Source organism: Oncorhynchus kisutch, linkage group LG13 (genome assembly GCF_002021735.2).
Source record: "Oncorhynchus kisutch isolate 150728-3 linkage group LG13, Okis_V2, whole genome shotgun sequence".
Lineage (NCBI taxonomy): Eukaryota > Metazoa > Chordata > Actinopteri > Salmoniformes > Salmonidae > Oncorhynchus > Oncorhynchus kisutch.
The window spans coordinates 43,428,578-43,456,431 of NC_034186.2; the positions used below are offsets into that span (position 1 = coordinate 43,428,578).

At 44.4% G+C, this 27,854-nt stretch overlaps 1 protein-coding gene across 6 annotated transcripts in view; it reads left to right on the top strand.

Moving 5' to 3' along the window:
- Positions 1-366: 366 nt before the first annotated feature.
- The window catches only part of nfia (nuclear factor I/A), a 188,497-nt gene continuing 161,009 nt past the window's right edge, over positions 367-27,854 (top strand). For 2 of the 6 annotated variants that reach the window (XM_031786323.1, XM_031786326.1), the window contains exon 1: positions 367-540. In XM_031786323.1, the coding sequence (XP_031642183.1) occupies positions 445-540 (96 nt within the window). In that variant the 5' untranslated portion in view covers positions 367-444. The remainder of the gene's footprint in view (positions 541-27,854) is intronic. The other 4 variants (XM_031786328.1, XM_031786329.1, XM_031786322.1 and 1 more) reach the window with 3 other exon arrangements.

Sequence of the window (27,854 nt, forward strand, 5' to 3'; positions counted from 1 at the left end):
TCTCTCTCTACCTGACTCTGTCCTATTAAATCTCTCCACTCCTCAAAAAAAAAAAAAAAAAAAGATCAGAAAGTCAGGAAAAAAATAAGAACGTGTGCAGACCCAAGTCAACAGGGCTAGTGGTGGGGTGGTGATAATGAAGAACAAGCCCTAATTACAGAGGGAGAAAGAAATGACCCCAAGAACTCGGTGATGTGGAAAAAAAGCTCATCATTCTGGTGTGTGTGTGTTTTTTTTTTAAAGACTGCGCGCTCTCTGAGCAGATGACTGCCGCTCACCTTGCCACGGGGTCTGCTTGAGATTGGTTCATTGTCAAGGATTTTTTTTTTTTTTTTTTTACCCATGATTCCATATGGTGTGGAGCGGGCTACATGTTGCCCAACATGCCAGTGCAAATGTTTTCTCAATTAGTTATCTTATCTCCGGTGAGTGCACCAGCATCAGATGAAGCTTGCTGACAGCGTAATGGCAGGCAAAACCACGGAAGGCTCCATCAAATGGCAGCTCTGCTACGACATCTCAGCCAGGACTTGGTGGATGGTAAGTTGGCAGCAACCGAAGCTGTTTTTTTCTTCCGCGTTCTTTCCCATTTGTTCTTTTAAAAAAACGTCCCTCTTCTTTTAGATCCTTCAAAAAAGACACAACATTTTTTTTTTTTTTTACTCCATTCTTCAACTTCACATTGAGTGGATTTTAAAATAGTGGATGGTTTGTTTTTGTGTCTGTTGTCAATGTCAGTCCTCTCTGTAGGAGCCTTGTCACTCATGTCCCCTTGTTTTTTTCTCTTCCAAGTCTCTTGTCGTCTCAGTTCAGTATGCCAGTTCTGAAATATTGTTCTGCCGGCGCTGTGCTTATTTGTTCTTGTTCAGTGTTTAACATTAGTTTGTCTTCAGGAAAATAAATATCCATTTGCGGAGTAAATATTTTGTTCACAAAAAACTATTCATCTGCTGACTGTAATTCAACTTTTCTGCAGTGCACGGATGAGTCAGCCCTTGCCATAAGTAAAACCAATATTTTGCCAGCTTCGGCTCGTGTCATCTAGTTAAGGAAGGTTGAGTGAAGGCGTTGAAAAAAAGGACCAAAAAGTGTTGCACCGTTTCTGTCAGACCTCTAGTTCATTCTAGTTTACCGAGTATGCGGAGCATCGCACTCCGCTCCTGAGCTCTGACACGCAGCGGCAGCAATTAAAGCGCACAGAAGAAGAAGAAAAAAAAAAAAACATGCCCTGGGACGAGTCGGACCCAGCGCCGGGGCAGATTAACTTGCTTGTTGTGGTCAGCGAGGCCAGACAACCTTTGACAGCCCTGTCGCTCCAGCAGCGATGGGGAGAGGTTAAAGTGGAAGGAGGGAGAGCGAAGGAGAAAAAAAGACGAGTGGAATTTGTAGACTTTGCTGAGAGACGAGGAGGGGTAGGGGGATTCACAGTAGTCTATTGTGGCCAGTAGATACAAATGAGCCCAGTCGGGCTGGATAAAAGGGCTTTGAAACTCCCAGTGCCCTGTGTTCATTAAGGGATGACTCGTTATCCCCGGCATCGTTATATTACTATTATCTTTATTATTGCCAGCATAATTAGAATAATTATTTTTGGAAGGGGGAGTGTGGTGGCGAGCACTGGTCCTTTTCTCCAATGCAGGTTCCTTGCCAGATTGTATAAAATAAAGTAGTGGTATTGCCAGGAGACAATGGCTGTATTATTCCTCTGTAAGAAGACCATGAACTTTAGAATCCCACTCCGCTGTCCCCCTCTCTCTGCCTCCCCCGCCCCCCTCTCCTCGCCCATGCCACCTCGTCCACAGCGGCAGTCAGCAAGCAGCGCTCCATGCCTGTGTGTAGGGAACTGATGAGGGGCAGAAGGAGAGAAACGGGAGCCTTTCTCTCCCTGTCACTTTCATTCGGAGTCCCAGTGTAACTGGTTTTAGACCTTCACTACAGAGGGGAACATGTCACAGAGGGGAAAGAGGTGGTAGGTGGTTTAGTTTTCGTACGGAAAGGGGTAGAGATGTGTGGGCATTCCTCACTGTTGCTTTCTCCCCCCTTTCTCTGGGGCCATGGGGCTGTGAAGACGGGATGTTCCCCAGTTCGTGGACTTGCTCATTTTGAGTCATCTCTTGCTGCTTAAAAAAAAAAAAACTTTTATCCTCTAAAATAAAATTAAGCTTTCAGTTGGTCTCTTGCACATGTTCTTACAAAAATGTAATTAAAGTTGATTTACTTGTTAAAAAGTCGCCTCATGAGATATGGTAGTTGTTAGTATGTGTATGTGTGAGTATGTAAAAGCACCTGTAAAATCCACCATGCAACGCAGGGATATATATATATATATATATATGAAAATGTGTATTCCTGCGTTGCATGTTGGGTTGTACAGGTGATTTTGTGAGCAGTAATTGCACATTAATGAATCAGTATTGTGTTTAAAGCAGTGTAAGTACTGAAGAGCTATGAAGTAATTAATTTAGTCATCAGTCAATAGACATTTGTCAATACATAATCTGGTGTTGAATTTCAAAGATGCTACCTACCTTGCATTTAGCTAATGTAAAATACATCATTAAGTGTTTTTGACATTTCAATTCGATTAAACACCATGTATTTTCTGCGAATGTTCATATTAATATGTTGGTAAATGTAGTGAAGCAATGTTGCATGAGTGTTGCAATTCATTATTGATTTACTCTGAAAATGTGATTTATAGGTTTCTACAACCACTGTTTGTTGTATTGGGGAAAAATGTATCAGTAACACCATATTTGTTTCTAAATCAGTAGCTCACTTGGAAAATGTCCTATATTGTGCCAATACGAAAAATCTGCTTTAAAAAATGTGGAATGTTAAATGTATTAGGTGGTTGACCAAGGAAACTGAGATGACGTTTCTTCAAATGGATCGTGTCCTCGCTGTATTAATAAAGAAAGAGTCAAAGGTTTACAATGACATGGTTATTATGGGAATGCTGCGGGATGGTTTCCAGTTTAGAAGAGGCGGAGTGGAGGCTGTTTTTATTAATTACCATCCATGTGCTCCCATTCACTTGAATTAGTCAACAGTTGCTTCGACTAATTTAATCCCCCTGAAATGTTATATCAGATTTTTGAATGGCGCTGGAGGTTAAATTCGGTTACAGCGGAAAGAGGATTATATGTTTAGTTTCAGAGCCACAGCTCTAGTAATTATTTCAGATGATTAGCACAGACTGTGTGGAATTCATCCGTTTTTTTATTTGAGCTCAAATGTTATTTGGCATTCATCATATTTAATGGAAGTAGGTCTGACCATTTTGCCCATCTCTGCTCTCTTTATACTAATTCAAATGGATATAATTTGCTTCAAGGTTTGCCACATTATTACCATTGCAAGTTCGACGTCTTGTATTTGACAGGGCAAAACCCTCATCGCCCACATTGTAAATATAAGTCCACATTTTCCAATTAGTAATTCATTGAGCTTTGTTTTCTAGCTTTGTCAGCTATCGGACTTTGCTACATCAACTGATGATTGCTCTATGTGATCATGTTATATACCTAAATGTGTATTATTTCATGTTAATTTTAGTGAGCATTTCACCTCGGCTGTGGTTTCCACACATTTCCCGCTATCTCGTTAAATACAGGGGATGTAGACTCCATCCTCTACTTTTTTTTCATTGACTACACTGGCAAAATGTGTTTACCACACTGGCAAAACAGCTTGCTTACTTGAAATGCATTTCAGAATTACGAGGTATGACATGGGCTCTTTTAGTGGGCCATCTTGTACATGAATTTATACTTCATGAGTTTCATCATTGTAATGTTTGTTCATAAAGGGGCTTTCATGATGACCAGTTCAAATGCACATCAGAAGTGCGTGCCTCCCCGGCTCAGTCAGTCCTGGTCGAGCTACGCTCTTGTAAAATACTCCAAAGTACTATGACTAGTATCCAAATGATACTAGTCATAAGTGTTGCCCTTTCAGTCTGCACACCTCACCTCCACCTCGCCTCCTGTGTGCCTACTTTTCTACTGAACTTGCTCGGTTTCTCTCTACTTCATACTTCACGCAATGGTCTCTTTAAAGTAACCGTTCCTGTCTTTTTAAATGTGGTTATATTCTCCATTATTTGGAAATATTGTCCAGTAGCAGGCATCAACGAAGTATGACCTTTTTTCCTAATATAGATCCTATTCTATTTTCCATGTGCCCTGTACATTTCACGTGTTACTTGTCATTTAGCGTTTTGAGAGGTGGCGGGGCCGGGGCTCTATGTGTGCGGTGGCTGTGCCGAGCAGCTCTATGTGATAAAGGCACCCAGGCTTTGTTTGAAGTCGGCCACTCTAATTAACCCTGTTTGTGCCTGAGCCATGGGGGCTGCGGGCTGACCCGCCAGTGTGTTAACGCTGCACTCATGTCATATTTTACCACCGGAGGGACTTAATGGCATTTCAGCTGCAGGACAAGTGCCGCTCCTATAATCCACTTGTCAGTGAGCAGACCCCCACCCCCCACCCCACCCCCACCAGGCAAATGTGCACAGTGTGAGTGTACAGTATTCACTCCTACTGTAAGTAGTGGGCATATGAGTGTGTGAGAGCCAGTGGTAGAGAGGGGGGATGGCATGAGGGAATTAAATAATGACCATAGTCATTTACCACCACCCCCAACTGCCTCCCTAACCCTGCAACTATAGCTATCATATTTATTTGGAGTGGGGGGAAAATCATGCCCTGCACCTGATCTGACACTTTCAAATAACTGGGAATTCGTGTCTCATCACCTTTATTATGTGTTGCCTCTAAATGAAGCTCAAATCTAAAAAGGGAGAAAATGAATCTGAGATCCCTGCCCTGGAAAAAAGAACAAACTGTCACGTATTTGTTTCAGCAGATGTTCTTCATAATTGGTGTTCATTATTTTGTCATCGAATTGCAATTGTTTATTCAGGAATCAAATGATTCAATTGAATTGCTCTCCTGGGGCACCGGAGATCAAACTTTGATTTGCCAACTTGATGAATCAGGCTTTGTGTCCGTAAAGATGCAGCGGCATTGTGCTCACAAGTTGCCTTTGTTCTGTGTGAAGTCGTGTTCATTAGCCAGCCCTCACATCTATTCTGATAACATGGGACCATTGCATCCAGAGTCACAGGTTAAAGGGATACTTCAGAATTGAGGCCCTTTATCAGATGAACTCGTAGATAGCATTTTTTAAGTCTCTGTGTGCTGTTTGAAGGATGTTGCTAACTCTCGTGCAATTGCTAACTAGCGTTAGCGCAATGACTGGAAGTCTATGGGTATCTGCTAGTATCCATAAACTTCCAGTCATTTCGCCAATGCTAGTTAGCATTCATTTGTGAATCTACCTGTAACTTCCTTCATACTGGACATATGGATACCATTTTTGTGTCTACAAATTCATCGGACTCTGGGGAAGTATACCGAACCAGTTTTCGTGAGCTGAAATACGCTGGAGAAGTGTGGTCTTCACGGATGAATCCCGGTTTCAACTGCACCGGGTAGATGGCAGACAGAGTGTATGGAAGCTGAAGACATCCTACAGTAGTTCTTCCACGGCCTGCATACTCACCAGACATGTCACCAACCATTGAGCATGTTCGTGATGCTCCGGATGGACGCGTACGACGACGGCGTGTACCCGTTTCCCGCCATTATCTAGCAACTTCGCACAGCCGTTGAAGAGGAGTACGACAACGTTCCACAGGCCCCAATCAACAGACTGATCAACTCATGAAAAGGAGATGTGTCGTGCTGCAGGAGGCGAATGGTGGTCACACCAGATACAATGACTGGTTTTCTGATCCACTCCCTTACCTTTTTTTAAGGTATCTGACCAACAGATGCATGTCTGTATTCCCAGTCATGTGACATCCATAGATTAGGCCCTAATGAATTTATTTCAATTGACTGATTTCCTCATGAACTGTAACTCAGTCAAATCTTTGAAATTGTTGCATGTTGCGTTTTACATTTGTGTTCAGTGTAGATAAAGGGCCTCAATGCCAAAATCCCGAAGTATCCCTTTAAGGCTGAATCTACGGGTGCCCAAAACAAGTCTAGATAGTGTACAATCACCAGAAGTCCATGTGGCTGTATGATAAATCAAGTTAGCACAGTAAGAAAGAAGATTTGAAAAAAAAACTCATTGTTGCAGAAGTGAGCAGTTTTGAGTTTTAAATGTCGGCTTTATGCTCATTTCAAATGCTTAAACGTCAATATTGTATTACTCCACACGATCGGAGACGGCAAATGAGCAGTTTGGCACATTTTAGCAACTCAATTTATCTGCCATTCCACCATGTTACCGTCACAAAAGACATGGAACTGTCAGTGTTTGGGCCGTGTTCGTGCTACCTGTGCGTTGCCCATGTGGTGCAGTTACCGTGTTAGCATCATATTGTGCACAAGATGTTTCCAATTTGGTCTCTTCTATGGACTGGAGAGAGATGATTAGAGGGGAGGAAATTGGAGGATTAAAATTGTCTGCTTGAACTTCCGGAACACTGCATGCTTGCTCTCCTTCACTCTCCCGCTGCCAGAGCAGTCATAGGCCCTACAGCCTGGGAAATTGTCTACCGGTTCACATAGACTTCCAGACTAGGTGTGTGTGCGTGTTCACCGGGTGGTGCACAGTGTGTGTCAGGCTGTCAGCTGGGTCTGTATCAACGGCCTGATATGAGTCACTTCTCTCCCAGGGTAATGATGGGAATTGGTCATTGTGTGACCCTGCTAGACGCTAGCGGGCAGGTACTGTATGTATGGCCACAATAAGATTAGAAATGTTAGTAGTTTGTCCTCTAGAATAGGTTATGTCTAGGAGGTTTTAATGAAAACGTGTACTAGTTTTTCTACATTCACACTGAACTAGAAAGTAAAAATGTTGCTGTTATATATTGTTGCAAATGATCGTATTCTGTATAGTTGTGTTTGGTGCTATAATTTCAAATCTTGGTAAATTAGCTAATCTTTGTTGATCTACCGCTACAGTGGTCTGTGCAAGTTGAGGAATAGTGTTTATTTTGAGTTACTTGAATTTCTAGTCTGGATGGGATTTCAGGCTCTTCGGCTTCTTTTTGCAATATAGTATTGGAACATTCTGAATGACTAGCAGAAGGCCGTAATATCCGTTCATATGTTGAGTGTCTCAGGCAGAAACCCATGCCTCAGGGTGTCTTGGCTTTCTTTGTGTTGCAACGTATATCTGAAGCGAAAGACCATAGGAGACAAGTAACATTTAGAATCTATTGCTCATGTTGCCACTTCATGTACTTGGCCTTTTGTTACAGTACATTTCGAATATGCTTATTTCTGGTAATATGACAAATTTGGTATCGGAGAATTCTCACCCATAGTGACAATCTGACGCTGTTCTTGGATACAGGCGGATCTTGATGAGGCTGAGTGGAGGGCTGCTCTCATTTGGCACCTGGTGATGTTGTTGGCTTGTGACCAGGAGAAGAGCAGGAAGGAGAAAATCGGCTTTGGGTCGAGCGTGCATGTTAAAATAGAAACAAACTGAGGTTGAGACGTTTGGGATTCAGCCCAGGCTATTTGACAAAGCATTCATACCTTATTTGATCTTATTGTTTATATCATCATTTCTTATAGATTATCACGGTCTTATCCACAAAGCACATGAGTACAGTTTTTAAATGTTTTTTTTTTAGGGGATAGATCAGCTATGAAATTAGCAGAGAGACTTGAAGTCTATCAAATAACATTACTTCATACATCATTTCTAATCCATTTATTATGCCCCTTCTCCCCTGGTTGGAGGACTTGGTGGAAAATGTAAAAATTCTCTCTTTTTTTCTCTCTTTCTATATCTCTCTCTCTACACACACACACAAAAGTATGTGGACACCCCTTCCAAATAGTGGATTCGACTATTTCAGCCACACCCGTTGCTGACAGGTGTATAAAATCGAGCACACAGTCATGCAATCTCCATAGACAAACATTGGCAGTAGAATGATCTTACTGAAGAGCTCAGTGACTTTCAACGCGGCACCGTCATAGGGTGCCACCTTTCCAACAAGCCAGCTCGTCAAATATCTGCCCTGCTAGAGCTGCCCCGGTCAACTAAGTGCTGTTATTGTGAAGTGGAAAAGTATAGGAGCAACAATGGATCAACCGCAAAGTGGTAGGCCACACAAGCTCACAAAATGAGAGCGCTGAAGTGTGTAGTGTGTAAAAATCATCTGTCCTCAGTTGCAACACTCACTACTGAGTTCCAAACTGCCTCTGGAAGCAACGTCAGCATAATAACTATTATTCGGGAGCTTCATGAAATGGGTTTCCATGGCCACGCAGCCGCAAATAAGATCACCATGCGCAATGCCAAGTGTTGGCTGGAGTGGTGTAAAGCTCACCGCCATCTGACTCTGGAGCAGTGGAAAGGTGTTCTCTGGAGTCCGACGGACAAATCTGGGTTTGGCAGATGCCAGGAGAATGCTACCTGCCCAAAAGCATAGTGCCAACTGTAAAGTTTGGCGGAGGAGGAATAATGGTCTGGGACTGTTTTTCATGATTCGGGCTAGGCCCCTTAGTTCCCAGTGATTCTGTGCTTCCAACTTTGTGGCAACTGTTTGGGGAAGGCCCTTTCCCGTTTCAGCATGACAATGCCCCAGTGCACAGAGCGAAGGCCATACAGAAGTGGTTTGTCGAGATCGGTGTGGAAGAACTTGACTGGCCTTCACAGAGCCCTGACCTCGACACCATCGAAAACACCTTTGGTCTGAATTGGAACGCCGACTGCGAGCCAGGCCTAATCACTCCAATCTTAATTGCAACCCTCAGGTGTCCAGAGACGAACCAATCTCTCCCCATACACTACCATTTTACGATTTCCTTTTGCAATACGGTTATGTCTTACAAGGGTCTTGAACCCCTCCGTACAATTTCAAACGAGGTTGCCCTAAAAATAAATACTTGACCTAAGAGTATAATCATTTCTCTTTGGTTGATGGTGGTTTTTCAGATATCGTAAAAGGACTGTTTGTAGGTCCATCTGAACACAGACATTATGATTTAACAACCACTCCTGGACCCGACTCCAAAAGCGAGCCACCAATGGACGGTACCAAAAGAGATGGCTCTATTGATTCGCTTTCCTCGTGGCAGTCTGCACAGGGCTGACTGTTCAGTGCCCCGTATATTGAGCATTATTTTTGTGGCAAGAGTTGTATTTAATAGTTTCAATTGAAAACAGAGTGATGCGTCAATTGTTTTGTACATCAATTCATAAATCCGATCCCATGGTATTTGGACATTTAAAAAAAAATCTGTAAGCAACTGTCTTGAATTCTATACGGCATAGTTATCAAACTGATCCATTTTACGATTTATACTCGTCATTTTATGCCATGCATGGTTTTCCACTGGAGACAGGAATTAATTGATTTGTCTTTCTCTTTTAAGTTATTGCCATCTTCCATTTTTGTGGCAGAGCTGTTGTGAGTTGGTTTTACTTTTGCTTTGAGCCAAACATCTACATACACCTTTGTTAATTGCTTGCATGACAATGTTGCTGTCCTTATTTACAACGTCATTCATCAACATGATACCTTCCTTGTATCTTTTCCAAGAAAATGTCTCTTTCCTATGTCAGTACGTTGGAGTTTAGCCATGTTACTTGCTGTGATATTTGAAATTGGAGTTGTAACCAATTCTGTATGGCTTCATTGGAGGGATACTTTAAACGGGGATCAATTGTCAATCTCCCGGAAATGGTTGGTTTTAATCTGAATAACGGCAATAAGACCGCTTTTGGACATTGAATGTGCCTCTCTTTGTAGCCTGCTGGAGAACCAGTTTGGAAACAAAATGATTTTACTATCGTTAAGTTCTGAACAGAACCGTTCCACTTTTCTGACCAGCAAGATAGAGTTCTGAGCGGTTTATATTGTTGTTTTTTAAACTAGAGAGTAGAGGTCGACCGATTATGATTTGTCAACGCCGATGCCGATACCGATTATTGGAGGACAAAAAAAGCCGATGCCAATTTTTATATATATATTTGTAATAATGACAATTACAACAATACTGAATGAACACTTTTATTTTAACTTAATATAATACTCAAATATATAATGAAACATGTTCAATTTGGTTTAGATAATGCAAAAACACAGTGTTGGAGAAGAAAGTAAAAGTGCAATATGTGCCATGTAAAAAAGCTAACGTTTAAGTTCCTTGCTCAGAACATGAGAACATATGAAAGCTGGTGGTTCCCAGTTAAGAAGTTTTAAGTTGTAATTATTATAGGAATTATAGGACTATTTCTCTCTATACCATTTCTATTTCATATACATTTGACAATTGGATGTTCTTATAGGCACTATAGTATTGCCAGCCTAATCTCGGGAGTTAATAGGCTTGAAGTCATAAACAGCGCTATGCTTCAAGCATTGCGAAGAGCTGCTGGCAAACGCAGGAAAGAGCTGTTTGAATGAATGCTTACGAGCCTGCTGCTGCCTACCACAGCTCAGTCAGATTGCTCTATCAAATATCAAATCATAGACTTAATTATAATATAATAAACACACAGAAATACAAGCCTTAGGTCATTAATATGGTCAAATCCGGAAACTATAATTTAAAAAACCAAAAGTTTATTCTTTCAGTGAAATACGAAACCGTTCCATATTTTATCTAACGGGTGGCATCCATAAGTCTAAATATTGCTGTTATATTGCACAACCTTCAATGTTATGTCATAATTATGTAAAATTATGGCAAATGAATTACAGTCTGTGTTAGGAAGAAATGGTCTTCACACAGTTTGCAACGAGCCCAAACTGCTGCATATACCCTGACTCTGCTTGCACAGAACGCAAAAGAAATGGCATAATTTGCCTAGTTAATATTGTCTGCTAACATTAATTTATTTTAACTAAATATGCAGGTTTAAAAATATATACTTGTGTATTGATTTTAAGAAAGGCATTGATGTTTATGGTTAGGTACATTGGTGCAACGACAGTGCTTTTTTCGCGAATGCGCTTGTTAAATCATCACCCGTTTGGCGAAGTAGGCTGTGATTCAGTGATAAATTTACAGGCACCACATTGATTATATGCAACGCAGGACAAGCTAGTTAAACTAGTAATATCATCAACCATGTGTAGTTAACTAGTGATTATGTTAAGATTGATCCTTTTTTATAAGATAAGTTTAATGCTAGCTAGCAACTTAACTTGGCTCCTTGCTGCACTCGTGTAACGGTTGGCCAGCCTGCCACGCAGTTTTCTCGTGGAGTGCAATGTAATCGGCATCCAAAAATGCCGATTACCGATTGTGAAAACTTGAAATCGGCCCTAATTAATCGGCCATGGCGATTAATCGGCCGACCTCTATTTTAAACCTCTGAAATAATGTTTAAAAAAAATACATTTAGCGCAATATTAAATGACTTAACCAATCAGTGCAGATAGAGCAGCTTGCTATGAAGTGGGCAAGCTATTTACATGCGTTGGACAGACTAGTGTATGGCATGAGATACGACAAATATTTTGCGGGTGGGGAGAGAGCGAGAGAGGGTGGAGGAGGCTTCGTTTGAAGTGCTGGGCATCTTGTTGTTATGACATGAGGACTTATAATAAATAAGTATGGTGACATCGGGCAACCTTATTTTATACCTCTTGGCAATGCAAAGCTCTTAGAAGTAACTGTTTTATTATATATTTTATTATATATTTTATTATATATTTTCAAAACCGCCCTGTTTGAGTACCCGATTTCTTTATCTTCTTCCGCCCTGTTTTAAGTGGTCTCATTTTGGTGAATATATATTTATTATGGAAGTGTGAAAGGCTCACAAGGCTTTTTTTCCCCCAGACATTTTTATTTAATGTTGATATTGATCTGGTGTGTTTTAATTGGTCAGTGTAGCAGTACCAGCTCCTAAAGAGTCTTAAGATGTATCAATTAAACCCTCCCCTCGTGACCTTCGCTACGATCAGCTTCCAAATGTAGGCGGGAGGGAAACAGGACTCCACCTTAGACTGCCCGTACTGTAACGTGCTGTATCACTAATTCATATATTTTGTCATTCAAATGGAAGGCTTAAGGTACATCTGATTTTAAATTAGTTTCGAAAGCTTCACTAGTGTCAAAATTTTGTCGCCCCCCCCCCTCTTTTTCTTTATCAACCTGTCTCCCTCTCTCTTGCTCTGTCTGTCTAAGCCACACTCCTCTCTGCTGTAGAATGAAGAGATCAATTGTGTGGAAGAGATGCGTGTGAAATCCCTCATGTCTGGGCCTGGGATGGGGAGGTGGTTGGTTGAGGGAGGGGGGTGTGGGTCAGGGGTCACTGTGTGAGAAAAAGGCCCCCTTTCTATTCTTGGCATGGCTCTGCAAGGAACGCCACCCACCACCCCCTCCTTCCCTCTATATGTTTATCCCACCCTCCACTTCCAGCCCACCCCGTTCCCCTACCCCTCTCTCTCGCTATACCCGTCTCTATGTCCCTCCCCAGAGAACGATGGCTACTGGCCAAGACAGCTGGTTCTTTGGGCCAGTCTGGTGCCGTTTTCCAAGGCTTGGATTGTTGGGGGCTTGTCTTGCTGGGGGGGGGGGACAATGGGAGTTGAAGAAGATGCTCCCACTCCCACTCTGTGTGCCCATGATGGGCCTGAGACTCACAGAAACCAACCTCTTCTACCGCAACTACACTGAACCAAAATAGAAACGGTGCATGTAAAGTGTTGGTCCTATGTTTCATGAGCTGAAATAAAAGATCCATATGCACAAATGTTTTTATTTCTGTACAATTTTATGCACACATTTGTTTACGTCCCTGTTAGTGAGCATTTCACCTTTGCCAAGATAATCCATCCACCTAACAGGTGGATATCTGGCACATCACGATATCTTGGCATATCAAGAAGCTGATTAAACAGCATGACTATTACACAGGTGCACCTTGTGCTGGGGGCAATAAAATGCCACTCTAATAGGTGCAGTTTTGTCACACAACACAATGCTACATATGTCTCAAGTTTTGAGTGGGCATGGAGTTGGAATGCTGTCGGCAGGAATGTCCACCAGAGCTGTTGCCAGATAATTAAATGTTCATACCATTTATGGAATTTGGCAGGACCTCCAACTAGCCTCACTACCGCAGACCACGTGTGTGGCGTCGTGGGGGCGAGCGGTTTGCTGATGTCAACGTTGTGAGCAGAGTGACTGACCCACTGCAATTTCCGCTCTGGGAGATCGTTGATTTAATTCAAAGCCAAGGGAAGGATTTATGTTAGTCGGTTAGTTACGTGTTACACATGTTGGATCTTAATTTGAGCCAGTTTGCTCCAGCAGGAAAGGGTTGGAGTTGATCCATTTCTCGTTACGGAAAATCAAGTCTGAAATTGCTGTGGCAATTACAAACTTCGGAAGCCTTTTTCAACCTCAAATAAACAACTTGTTTTAAATCTCCTGCATTCTCCTGCAACAGGGTGATCAAGTTAAGGGTGGTTACACTAAATTACTAAATTACACTACACTCGTGACGTGCCGAATTGTTCATCTTCACATTCTTACTGTCGATGGGCTGGCTTCCTTCATTATCCCCCAGTGCGTTAGTGTTTAGCTTAGTGGCAGGTGTATGAGTGGAAACACAGCCTCTGTAGCTCTCTACCACACTGTGCTTAGTGCTGCGGAGCTCACTTTGGTTGAGTGGGATGGCGGATGTGAGTGGTGTCACTCACCAGAGATCCAGACTCTGCCTCTGTCTTTCTTTCTTTCTCTCCGTCTCTTTCTCCCTCACTCTCTTTTCCTGTACCCCCCCCCCCCCCTTTCTCATCTCCCTCCCTAAGAGGAGAGCGGTAAACCTGAGGGGAGCGGTGTTGAACAAAGTGGGGATTGTTTTTCCCTCTGCCATGGCTCTGTGCCACTCAAGGCACAATATCAAACAATCATGGAGACTGGCTCCTGCGTATGCTCTCTCCCACAGTTTGGTTACGCTCTGTTTTCCAGCCCTGGCTGTTTCCCTGCCTCCAAACAGCAATGATCCTTTGTTTGTTTGCAGAGTTTACTGAACTTCTAGCCGTAATAAAACCTATAAGCCAATAAGCGTTTAACGTCTCTGTTACTGTATATATACTCGTGTATGACTGGTATTGATTTGAAAAAGTTTGTTCTTTTGGGAGTTTTCCTTTTGTGATGGTCCCAGAAAAAAAGGAAAAGGTTTACAGAAATGCCATCTGGTATTTGGAAGAGGTGTGTGTGTGTGTATGGAAGAGGTGTGGGTGTGTGGGTGTGTGTGTATATATATGTGTGTACGTGTCGGAAAGTGATCATTTTCTCTCCATACCTCTCCTCTTGGTCTCTAGCCACCCACCACTTTGCTGCCAAAAAAAAGGTGTCAGTCTCTCCAGTAAAAGGGAGGTAGGGGGGTGTTTGGTGTTGCGTGAGGGAGAGATGGTTTATTGGCAGATCTGGATCGTTGCCCGTATTTATTAACTCTTCTCTTGCCACTCTCTCCATCTTCCTCTAACATGTCATTTCCCAAGTTTGAACTGAAGGCGCGATACAGTTGGGAATATTGGCAATGTCCACTTTTTTCCCTTTTTCATAATGTGGAATCACAGTCATGAGCCATTAGCAGGACTGTGAATGTGATGCAGGTGGTGCATTAACGCGGAGATGTCTACCACTAACTCCCATCTCTTCCTTTTCATCACAATCAGAGATGGGACATCTCCCTGTGTCAGTAGTTGTAAATGAGGAATTGGCTGCAGAAATTGTAGACCTCATATTTCACTGTTTTGGCCTTACACCCCATATGTATAATGGTCCCTGTGACTTTGGCATCGTGAAATGAGTAATTCCATCTGATTGTGGGCTCTGTGAAGCCCCAGTGTTGCCCAGCTTCAGGTCTCACTAACTGACATGTGAAAAGGGTAATCCTCTCTGTTTGGCCCCAGACCCAATTCATTCCGAAAGGCATGAAATATGAACTGTGGGGTGCACAGCTGGTTAAGCTCAGGGCAATGTGTGCGTGTGCGTGTGCGTGTGTGTGTGTGTGTGTGTGTGTGTGTGTGTGTGTGAAGGAGAGATCTCTCGTCTAAACATGATACGGTATAATGGTTTCATCTCAATAATTGTTGATCTTTTTAAAATTTTTTATCAAAGCCTCAGTTCTATATTTCAGATTTTTCTCTTCACACACCAGTACCAAGCCATTAGCATCTTCTTTTCAATGATTGCTAATGCATCCGCTGTGTGGTTGTGTGCTATTGCTGACCCATTAAGACTTTAAAACCAATCACACTGATTACCAGAAAAGCCCACTAACAATTTAACAAATGAGCTGGCCATTCCAGCAAATAAAATCAAGATTGCTACTTAGTTCATTAAAAGTGGCGGGGCTAGATTAGGTGAGCTAATGCGGGCGGTGATTTGGGGCTTTGACTGTTTGGTGGCTGGGTGGCAAGGCTGCGGGGACACACAGAGGACAGCGGCGGATTTGATTTGAAACAAGAAGAGAAGAGCCCCACCCTAATGATTACTGTGGCACCCTGCCCAACGCGTCACACGGTATCAGAGTTGGCCTAATTACCAGAGGTCACGGAAGTGCCACTCTCATGCAACCCTCTCTGCCTTATATGTAGCGGATGGGCCTTGCTCCCCCCTAGAACCCGGCCGATATGTTTTAAAAAAAACGTTTAAATCTTTTTTGTGCGTGTGTGGGGGGGGAGGAAATGAAAAAGTTGAATTGTAGTTGAACTGTTCCATACTGAAATCTCATAAATTGACATCCAAAGCAGCGATTGTCCCAAAAATATGCTTCAAATGTTGATTTCTTACATTGTGCATGACACATCATGGGAATGGCCGCAAGCGTTCAGATCAGCATGAGAATTTAAAAAAATATCCTATTTATGGAATATTGGTTATCGATGGAAGTATCGGCCGACACCGATAGTGTTAAAAGGCCCCTATCCGCCGACAATATCGGTGAACCGATATATCGGTCGGGCTCTACTCACCCTGACACATTGGTGAAGTATCTAAACAAAGTGTTTCTACATCTGCAGTTTAACTGGCAGGGGATCACAGAATGACTTCTCATTTGTTGTAGAAGCATCTGTCTATTGCCTATTTCACTTAGCTAAAACCCTGCAGGTTCAGCTTCTACTCCGAAGTCTAAACTGTGCCTGGTCATCTGATGGGAGTAAAAAGATGCTTGGAGGAGTTTCTCAGCATCCCAAATCATGCAGGGTCAGCTAATTCCCCATCAGCGCTAATGTAGAATGATCATCCTTTTTATCTGCGTGTGTAAAACTCCTACTCCGTTTTGTCCCGTGGCAAGCCTTTCACCCCCCCCTTCCTCCTATCTAATTAAGTTGATTCAGAGCGGTGCCTGTTTAGGCGCAGGGCCCCATTACTTATGGCTGTCCAGCCAGGGGCAACCGCTGACCCCACCGAGCCTGTCGCCCATGTTCCACACGCCTCCGACGGGGAGCCGCCGACCCCTCAACCCAGGGGAGAGCGAACAGCTGGTGGGGGCATCTCCAGAGGCCGCTGTCCTCCCCTCAACTCTCAACCCACCCGCCCCTCTCCTCACAAAAAGACAGGATGTTCTCACAGGGGGGACTGTCCTTGTTTACTCTCTACTCATAGTGAGCAGAGCCATGGAGAACAGCTCTGTAGTTGCTCCTCACTCTGATCTCAGCGCAGTGGTATATAGAGTGAGAGGGAGATGGTGAAGTGGTGGCCGTAAAAGTGGAGGTTGACTGTAAGGGATCCAGAGGACTGGCTGGCTGCCCCCCCCCCCCCCCGTGGCGGATTAAGCTGGCAGCTAGCTGCAGCCGGGGGACAGGCTGCCACTGGCCACTCCAAGGTGACCCCTGGCAAAGCTGGCAGCACATCTGTAGCCCTGCCTGGCACATCCAGGAGCTCCAGGCCCCCACACTGGCTGTCCGGGCCGGCTGGCAGGGAGTCTTAGCAGGGGGCCGGCTGTCCTCCTGCTGCCTGGCATGGGGGTAGAGGGTAGGACACAGAATGTGGTTAGGGTACGGAGCACATACTGGGAAGTCGGGGAGCTAGGACAGAAAGGAGATGGTGGAGAACTGGGGTAGATGCAAAAATGATTATTTATTTTTTTAAACCTGACAGTCCATTATTTCCAAATATCAGATCCTAGATGGACAGATGCAGACAGACCGACACAGAGGTCAATGAAAGACCTTACAGCCGAGAGTAATAGTGATGCGTTCTCTCTTTCTACATTTAGATCTCGCTGTGAGCTTGTGAGTACATATTAGTGTTGTTTTTGGATGATGAAAGGAAAACCACAGCAACATATCTGTTTACCATGGGGTGGTAGTGATGATGGTGGTGGGGGAGCCAGCGAAGGCAGCCATCTGTTCAGAGGAGCAAGGTGACCCACTGGGCTGGCAGACAAGGCAGGCAGGTGTCCACACATTACAGCCACATGGGCTCCCTTTACAGGGTCTACAGTATGTACAACAACAATATGCTCTATGTTTTCTTTGAGCACACTGGGGAGAAAATGGTGTCCAGCTAAGCTGAATCCACACCGGTACAGTCAGTGTAGTCATGGCACGACGGGCCTTTCCTCCCAGCCCCTCAACCACCACTGTGGCCTGGAGAAAGTGAGAGAGGCGGCCTGCCTCCTAAAGTGGATACATCCTCCTGCAATCAGTGGGCCCGGCCGCGATCCTCCTCGCCCCCAAATCCAAGCCATCCGCCGGAGGAACGCAGAGCAGGTCCTCCTTAACTCTAATTGTTTCCACCTTCCCGCTGAATGAGTTGCGGTACTGTGGCCACAGCCTGCCTGCTCCGGCCACCTCCTCTCCTCTTGGCCCTTGTCACAGACTATTTTTTAGAATCTCAATGGAGATATTTGTTGCATAGCTGTTTTATTTAGCTACCCGAATCCAACTGCTTTATCAGCCGTGTATTGCTATGAAAAGCAGCCTGTTTTGCTTAAGTAAGCCAGTGGCCATACCTGTGATCAGAGCCGGAAGTTTTTCCAAAAAACTGCCAATTAGCTTCTTTTTTTTAAACATTGGGGTTATTATTCAGAGCCAGTGTAAAGTACAGTACCTGTTCAATTGGATTCATCTTTCTGAGTGTACTCTATGCTATTTGGAGTTAGTGGGCCGGCCAGGTATTTGCCCAGGTGCCTGGGCTGTAGAGAGTTTGAAACCAGACAAGCCTGTGGGAGCCCAGGACTGATGGTTGACTGGGAGAATTAATGAACCAGATTAGGTGTCCCAGGCCAGCCACAAGCTGCAGGGAGGGGGAGAGTGGGGGGAACCCATATCCTTGTCCTTCCCAGGCCACCCGTCCCAGACAGTCCCGGTTGGAGTTTGTTTTAGACCCAACACTCCTCTTCCTCGCCGAGCGAATAAAAGGGCCATTTGGTGTGAATGAAAAGGCTCATTAAAAAAAGTGGAACAATGAAATGGGAGAAAGACGGGTGCAGAGGCCTTAATTAAGCCTGTATATGACTGTAGATGGAGTACAGCCCAGCTGAAGATGTGTGTTATTCCTGGCTCTATGTGGTCAGTATTAATATCACTGGAGCTGTGGGGATGGCCCTCTGGCTCAGTTTACACACCTCGCTGTGGGAACCACTGGTCAGCCAGACCTCATAGCCCAGGATACCCCCTGCTGGTGGGGTTGTGGTGGCAGAGGATTATTTCTCTTCAAGGAGAAGTTCACTTTTTTACAACCAAATCTCAATTTGAAGTAAATCGTCTGTTATAGAAGGTTCCAGACACTTTTTGGGTGATTTTGCTTGGTTTTGAGAAACTTAGCCCACTCCCGATACACTTCCTCATTGCATGTTCTGCGGTATGGGGCCGAGGATAAACATGAGCAAAGGCTCCAAATACACAGAACGCTACCTTTTAAAAAACGACAAAGCTCTCAGTATGTTGATGTAGGTCTTAAGTTGTTGTACGCATTCAAATGTAATTCCGCAAAACATTATATTCTATTGTTGTGACTTGACCGATGCCTCTGTCCATTCTATAATGAACAAAAAAAGTACACGCAACATACAACTATTTCATTGATTTTACCGAGTTACCGTTCATATGAGGAAATCTAAATCAATTCACTAGGTCTTAATCTATGGATTTAACATGACTGCAAATGCAGATATTCATCTGTTGGTCACAGATAGGGGCCTTTACAATGGGCCTCAGGATCTCCTCACTGTATTTTTGTGCATCAAGTTGCCATCAATAAAATGCAATTGTGTTCGTTGTCCGTAGCTTATGCCTGCCCATACTATAACCCCACTGCCATCATGGGGCACTCTGTTAACAATGTTGACATCAGCAAACTGCTCGCCCACACAACGCCATGCAAATGGTCTGCGGTTGTGAGGCCGGTTGGCTGTACTGCCAAGTTCTCTAAAATTACTTTGGAGGCGGCTTATGGTAGAGAAATTAGCATTAAATTCTCTGGCAACAGCTCTGGTGGACATTCCTGCAGTCAGCATGCAAATTATACGCTCCCTCAAAACTTGAGACATCTGTGGCATTGTGTTGTGTGACAAAACTGCACATTTGAATGGCCTTTTATTGCCCCCAGCACAAGGTGCACCTGTGTAATGATCATGCTGTTTAAATCATTCTTGAAATGCCACACCTGTCAGGTGGATGGATTCTCTTGGCAAAGGTGAAATGCTCACTAACAAGGATATAAACAAATTTGTGCACAACATTTGAGAGAAGTAAGCTTTTTGTGCGTATAGAACATTTCTGGGATCTTTTATTTCAGCTCATGAGACCTGGGAGCAATGCTACATGTTTATGTTTTTGTTCAGTGTAGCAGCAGGCTACACTGAGAATGCAACAGCTGGATAGGGGAAACTGTTTGAGTCACACAAAATGGAATATAACTTTGCGGCTACAGTTCGGAATGACATTTTCATGTGTACAACCGTCTAAAGACCTGCATCACTATACTGAGAGCGTTTCCATTTCTAAAAGGAGTATTTGGGTGTTTTTGGAGCCTTTCAATTTTTTCGGGCTCCCCCATACTGCTCAACGATGATGAGGTAGCGTATCACTGGTTGGCTGTAAGTTTCTCAAAAACAAAAATTTGCAACAACAAAAAAACTGTCTGGACACAACTATAACATGCCATTTTACATCCAAAATACAGATTTGGTTGAAAAAAAGTCTACACTTTGATTTGATAAATGAAAGACCTATTCACTTAAGTATCACTCTCAGGCTGATTATATACAGTAGGTGAATAACAGATGATGGAATCCACGATGGAACTCTGTGACTTTGAGCTCTGCGTTTTGCACGCACTCCGCTAGGGTTGAGCTCATAAAGAGACAGTGAAGTCACCGCGGCTGACCCTCGCGTGGCCCGACCTCTCCTCTCCACTGGCTAACTTTGCAGCACTCGCTCCCTGCTACCCAAACCTGGCCGTCTGCACCCTGCACTCTCATCTCCTTCGTCCGGCTTCCTGTACTGCCAAAGCTCCCTTCTCCCTCCCTCCCTCCATCCACCACTCCCTCCCTTTCTAAAGTGGTGTCAGGTAGACACTGTAAAAGAGGTGCAATGGATATCTTTTCGCCTGCTCCTATGTGTCCCCCACTGAGAGCAAGCTGTTGTTTCACTGGCTTCCTCAGCCAAGCTCAGCCCTGCACACCTGTCCTCCCCGTGCCTTTTTGCCATTTTCAGGTGCATGCTGATGGTCAATTATTGATGAGGCTTAAAGAATGCATGCAGAAGAGGGTGGCACTTTATTTTAGCGGCGACGTTCCAACTCGCAAAGATGCTTTGCATTAAGTCGAGCCAGTTCGGTTCTGGTTCATTTCTTCTGGAGGAATTCTGACTGCGTCTGTCTGAAAGTATGTTCGGGATGTCTGTGACTGTTTGGATATGCTGTGGAGGCCAGCGACCCACTGTGGGAGCGACACACATGCAGGGGCAGAGTGAGGGGGGAGTGCGACTCATTGTTTGGTATCTCTACAGGACTGTACCTAATAAAACTAAACTGGACCTGAGGGGAAACAGCTGAACTTCCTGTAGAGGGTCCGTTTCAGGTCTCCAGAGCCGCCCGTAAACAAAGAGCTTTCCTCCACTCCAGATTGCCTATTTTACTCTTATTTATTTATAATTCCCTGAAACCACTCTGTGTTGTAACCCGATCGCTGTGAGCTTGTGAAAACGCCGGTTTCATTGAGATTCTGTAAAAATAAGTACTCCCCTGTCCCTCGCTTTTTCCCCTTTCTTTCTTTAATTCCGGCCCTTGGCCACTCACGCAAATAAATACCTTTCTACTTAAACATACATGGGCTAATTAATTTATCCCATCTGTTCTCCTCTACGCATCACTTCCATGACACAAGTTTCCGAAACAGATTTGGCTCGTATCGCATCGACAACTGAGACACCGTGAAAAAAAAACCAAGGATGTTCAACAAAATTGAAATAAACAAAAACTATAAATGAAATAATGTAGTCCTCCATTTCACACTTTTGAAAGGGGAGGGGGTGGTAGAGTAACTTCAGTCGAGTTTTGGGTCAAATTTCTTGGCAGATACACAAGGCCAGTCTAGAAATAGATTAGCATTTCAATCATAGGAGCTTGTTGTCAATGTACATTTCATTTTTTTTTAACTAAGTATTTTGCAAATGGAAAAGTTTTGAACAGACAATGCAAAAATAGCTGGTGCAGGTCGAAGCTTCACCTGGATCTGGAAGTCTGTCATAGATTTTTGTGGACTTTATTTCATGTTATATCAGTATCTCTGCCTGTCTTATCGCGGTGGCATTGTTTTTCTGCTGTTGTGAACAGATGAATCACATGTGATCGGGGTGGCTCTCCTGAGAAGCAGCAGCTTTAACAGACAGTTGTTGCTTGTTGCTCAAACATCTGGACAGCCCAAATGAGAATTTGTCTTTATTCCCCGGGCGGAGGAGCCAACGTTATAATTGTAATATTTAGGGGAAAAGTTTGAGAGGGAACTTGATTTAACCCCGAAACACACGGTTTGGAAACTGCCTCCAGGGCAAGCAGTGCAAAATTCCCAGAACATGACAAAAGAATAGTCTGAACAAAGGAAGCAGTTGTTGCTGTAAGGAAATGACATCTGATTCACTTTAACATCTGATCTAGATGGGAGACTACAGGGGCCTACAGATAGTTCAACCAGGGAACTAAAGGGAAACGGTAATGTACTCACTTGTGGTTCTCACCTATATTTAATGGTCCTTTATCCATGGAACTACTCCCCATGCACTATCCATTGGATTATCTGATCATTTGTTATACTGAACCAAAACACAACATGTAGTGTTGCTCCCATGTTTCATGAGCTGAAATAAAAGATCCCAGAAATGTTACGTTCACACAAAAAGCTGATTTCTCTCATTCTGTGCACAAATGTTCTTACATCCCTGTTAGTGAGCATTCCTCCTTTGCCAAGATAATCCATCCACCTGACAGGTGTGGCATATCAATAATCTGATGAAACAGCATGATCATTACACAGGTGCACCTTGTGCTGAGGATAATAAAAGGCCACTAAAATGTGCAGTTTTGTCAGACAATGCAATGCCACAGATGCCTCATGTTTTGAGGAAACATGCAGTTGGCATGCTGACTGCAGGAATGTCCACCAGAGCTGTTGCCAGAGAATTGAATGTTAATTTCTGTACCATAAGCCACCTCCAATGTCGTTTTAGAGAATTTGGCAGTACATCCAACCGGCTTCACAATCTCAAACCATGTAACCATGCCAGCCCATGACCTCCACATCCGGCTTCTTCACCTGCGGGATCGTCTGAGACCAGCCACCCGGACATCTGATGAAACTGTGGATTTACACAACCAAATAATTTCTGCACAAACTGTCAGAAACTGTCTCAGGGAAGCTCATCTGCGTGCTCGTCATCTCCACCAGGGTCTTGACCTGACTACAATTCAGCATTGTAACTGACTTCAGTTGGCAAATGTTCACCTTCAATGGTCACTGGCACGCTGGAGAAGTGTGCTCTTCATGGATGAATCCTGGTTTCAACTGTACCGGGCAGATGGCAGATAGCGTTGTGTGGGCGAGCGGTTTGTTGATGTCAACGTTGTGAACAGAGTTCCCCATGCTGGCAGTGGGGTTATGGCATGGAAACTGACCACGCTGTCGATGTGTACGACAGCGTGTTCCAGTTCCCGCCAATGTCCAGCAACCTCGCACAGCCCGCAGGCCACAGTCAACAGCCTGATCAACTCTATGTGGAGGAGATGTGTCGCGCTGCACGAGACAAATGGCGCTCACACCAGATACTGACTCGTTTTCAGATTCACAGCCCTACCTTTTTTTAAAGGTATCTGTGACCAACAAGCATATCTGTATTCCCAGTCATGTGAAATCTATAGATTAGGCTCTAATGAATTTATTTCAATTGACCGATTTCCTCATGAACTGTAACTCAGTCAAATATTAAAAAATGTTATATTTTTGTTCAGTGTATGTAACATCAACTAAGGCTGAAATATAGGTTGTTGACAGTCCAGTGTTTTGCAATGCTGTGAAAACCTCAATAGTTCTCTCATTACTGCTAGGATAAGCTAACGTTCTCTGTGTCCACACTTCAGGTGTCTGAGCAGAGACTGAAGCGGTGGTGCTTTCGTAGTCTAAGATTAGGTTCATACATACAGCCCGGTACCTAATTGTCGTACAGTAAAATATTGTGGTCCATGGTCTCTACCTCGTTTGTTAGAGACTCGGTGAACAATCAGGCGTCCCTAGACCTGCTGCTGCCGAGTCTCCAGTTAGCATGGCCTGTGCTGTAATTAAACAAAAGAACAGAACCCAGGTTGTCTGTGTGGTAGGGGCTCTCCTCTGTTGTCTCAAAGCTGTTCCTCCTAATAGTCCGGTCCCTACAGCAGGACTAGGATGTGGCCTTAAACAACTGTCTGGGGCCACGTGACTCGCTATCTCTTGCTTTTTTTTGCTTTTTTTCTCAATCCCCTTTTCTCCTTTTCTCTCTCGCCTTCTCTCTCCCTCTCACTCCTCCGTTCTCTCTCTTTCACTCCTTTCTCTGTCTTTCTCTCCCTGCCTCTCGGCCTCTGTCTCTCTCTCCCTCTCACTCCTCCGTTCTCTCTCTTTCACTCCTTTCTCTGTCTTTCTCTCCCTGCCTCTTGGCCTCTGTCTTTCTCTCCCTGCCTCTTGGCCTCTGTCTCTCCCTGCCTCTTGGCCTCTGTCTCTCTCTGCCTCTCGGCCTCTGTCTCTCTCGGCCTCTGTCTCTCTCTGCCTCTCGGCCTCTGTCTCTCTCTGCCTCTCGGCCTCTGTCTCTCTCTGCCTCTCGGCCTCTGTCTCGCTCTCCATCTCACTCTTTCTGGCAGCTGTTTCATCCAGAGGCTCCACCTGAATATTCATGATGCACCTATTCCCAGGGACACCAGTCTGCAGCTGTCCCACGTGCACGCACACGCCTGCGTGCGCACACACACACACACACGCAATGACCAACATACACAGCAGAGAGAGAGATCCACCCAGTCTCTCACACACATTGAGAAGTGAGGGGGGAAAATGCAATAAAGTTAGGTCTACGGTACATGTCAGGACTGGTCTATCGCCGATGTCCACGTGTCCGCGGTCGTTTGCTTTGGCAAAGTGCCTGTCTTGTATGTGTTCTCTGTCTTGCGTGAGTATTTCTGTGATGGTGACCCACCTTGGAGTTTTCAAAGTCAGCCTGTTGAAAAGGGGGACACAGAAGCACGTTTCTGTGCTGTAAGGTCCATTTTGGAGACAATTTTTGGCTCATGTGCACCCATAGAGGCCAGTCTCAAATAAATCCTACAGTGCACCTTTAAGGCGGTGGCCATGTCCTTCAGTGCAACTCTCTGGCTCTGCCAGGTACACTGAGTGGATAAATAAGAGGCAGAGAGGTTTTAGCAGGAGGCCATGGGCTGGAGCCATCGCATGACTGATGGAACCATGGCCCTGACAGATGGGCATGGAGCTCTAGTCAGACACGCTGCATCACACACACACACACACACACACACACACACACACACACACACACACACACACACACACACACACACACACACACACACACACACACACACACACACACACACACACACACACACTCACTGCCCCCTTGGCCCTGCCACACACACAAACACATATTTACAGCAGGTGAACAACAATCATGACCAGATACAATTCCACTCATTGAAGATAGCATGACACAGGAACGCGGCTGGTAACCTAATTGTTAAGAGCATTGGACCAAACCGAAAGGCTGCCGGTTCGAACTCAACCCTAATTGCTCCTGTAGGTCGCTCTGGATAAGACCGCCTGCTAAATGACTAAAATGTAAACATAAAATGTAACTGAAGCGGCCAGAATGTGTGGGTGGGTCTGTACAAAACTGCGTACTGCTAGTTTCTTTGCCATTAGCGATGACCGTCTCAGCAAGAGAAGCCAGCTTTGTGCTGTAAAGGAACAAGACATATCGCCTAGTTCCTTTACCATATCCCCCTGGTGCCTAAGGTGGGTATCTGATTCGTCTACCTTAACCTCGCTGCCTCCCTCCCACGGGGCTGATCATCTAGGTCAGTCAGGTTTTGGGGGGTAACCCCCGCGGCCCCACGGCGTGGTGGACAGCATGTGAAGGTAGGGGGGGGGTTACTGAGCAGACCGTGGCCGTGTGCTTCTCATTAAGCCGTGCGGAAATAAGGGCTGACCCTCTCGCTCACCAGGGCACATCTATTTAATGCTGTGGTGCCAAGAATTAGGGGGAGAGACTGACACAGAGAGCTAGAGGGAGACAGGGAACAATAGGAAGATACATATTTGGAGATAGACAGGCAGACAGGCAGGCAGACAGAGGTGTATTGAAAGTGAGTCAGAAATCTAAACACTTGGCCTGGCCCCCCTCTCTAGTTCGTCTCGTCTCTGTGTGGTCCTGAAGCCCTCCACCACCATCCCCTGGTCTCCAGCTGAGCCAGCCTGAGCTATCACGCCCCCCAGGGGGGAGGCAACGATGTGAAGGTAGAAGAATCAGAATCCCCCCCCCAAATTAAAAAAACAAAACAAACAAACAGGGGGATATTACTGGACAAAGAGTAATAAAAACACACCTGAGAGCAGGAGAGGAACTTGCCCTCCACTGTTGCATCTCCCCTACCCCTCACTGGGTGGGAGTGAAGGCAGGGCCAGTGAGTGATGGTGTGTGTCTGTCTTCTACCTGCAGCATCCTTCATCCCCTCTCTGAGACGTGTACCTACGGCCCTTTACCCCTGCCATGCTCATCACTCACCCCACCTGGCGGGCTAGGGTCTTGTTCATTAGCGCAGGCTGTAACAAAACATTTTGCAATCAAAACAAACGTTTATTGGACAAGTTCAGGTCGTCCGAGGATCAGTGTTTTGAGTGTTTTTCACGATGCATATTTCCTAAAACGTCCCAAGATGTAGGCCGAATACGCCTTTCCCTAAACGCCACGCAGAGAGAACGTTCGCTATGTGCGTCTTTGAGGCATCTGCCCAAACTGATAGAATCAAAAGAAAAACAGCTCTGCTCTCCGATCAACATAATCCCTTTCGAATCCTACCTTAACATTAGAATTGTTCCGCATTACTAACGACGGAACAGCTCTTAGAAATAAATACATTATCACCTATGGCTACATATTGAGGCAGCTTATTCTGATACTTATGATAATGCACTAAACCAAGATTTGGCACGTTAGGCTACACATCATGAACTATATTGTGACAAATTACAGACATTAGCTGACAAGTAGCAAAATAGAAGTCAATTGATTTGAATATTACATGTATTTCAATATGATTGAAATAGGCCTATAGCCTACTATATTTATATGTTGATGCAGTCATTTGGGTTTTAATTTGAAGCATCTCTTTATACGACGCTGGTTTATCAATGTAAAGACATTGACAACTGTGTGGGCATTTTTGTAGTCAACTTTGTTCTGAAGTTACCTGCGGTCACAGGGAGGCTGATAAACCATGTGATTCTATGTTTAGCGTAAATATTCTATGTTTAGCGTAAATATTCTATGTTTAGCGTGATGCGGGAGAGCAAAAAAGAACCTAACAACGCACTTAGGTTTTCTATGAGTGGTCTGCAGCAGACGCTAGATTACGAGCGTTTTCAAGTGCAACGTTAATAACGATGGTTTTGGGAAACAGCTCAAAGATTTAACGATGCTCCTAGAAGGTTATACTGATTCATTTAGCCTGAATATGCTTTTGGGAAACTGGGCACTATACTTTTTTCACAATGCATTGTTTTTAACACAAGGTGGCGTGTTTCTCTCGGGTTCAGCATTAGAAATTAGTATTGGCTCTTCTATCCACAACAAATTAAGTGCCAATGAAAAAAAACACTACTTAATGGCCCTTTTTGGATAATTTTTCTGTGGTATACCGGTACCTACTTCTCAAGGGTCTGTGATTGTCATGAAAGTGATCTTTTTTGACTCTTTTATTCAGGGTTCAGTGACAGTGATGCCGTCTCTGGTCCGAGTGAGGATGTTACTGAGGCTTTGTCCCAAATGGCACCCTATTCCCTTCACAGTGCACTACTTTTGACCAGGGCATGTCGGGAATACGGCGCCATTTGGGATAAGTACTGACATGCATATCTCTGTGTGACAGAGTGAAAGAGACGGTGTACTGTTTCTAGTACCGGGGCCTATAGAAACATAGGGACTTGCCTTCTCTTTCTCTGGGAGCTGGTTCAGTTCATTCTGCCTCTCTAAGCAGGCCACGGGATACTGAGAAAGGGAGAACAATAGGAAGAGGAAAGGAGGGCAGATTAAGCTTGGTAGTCTGCTATCTTATTAGAATTCCACGTAGCCACAAACA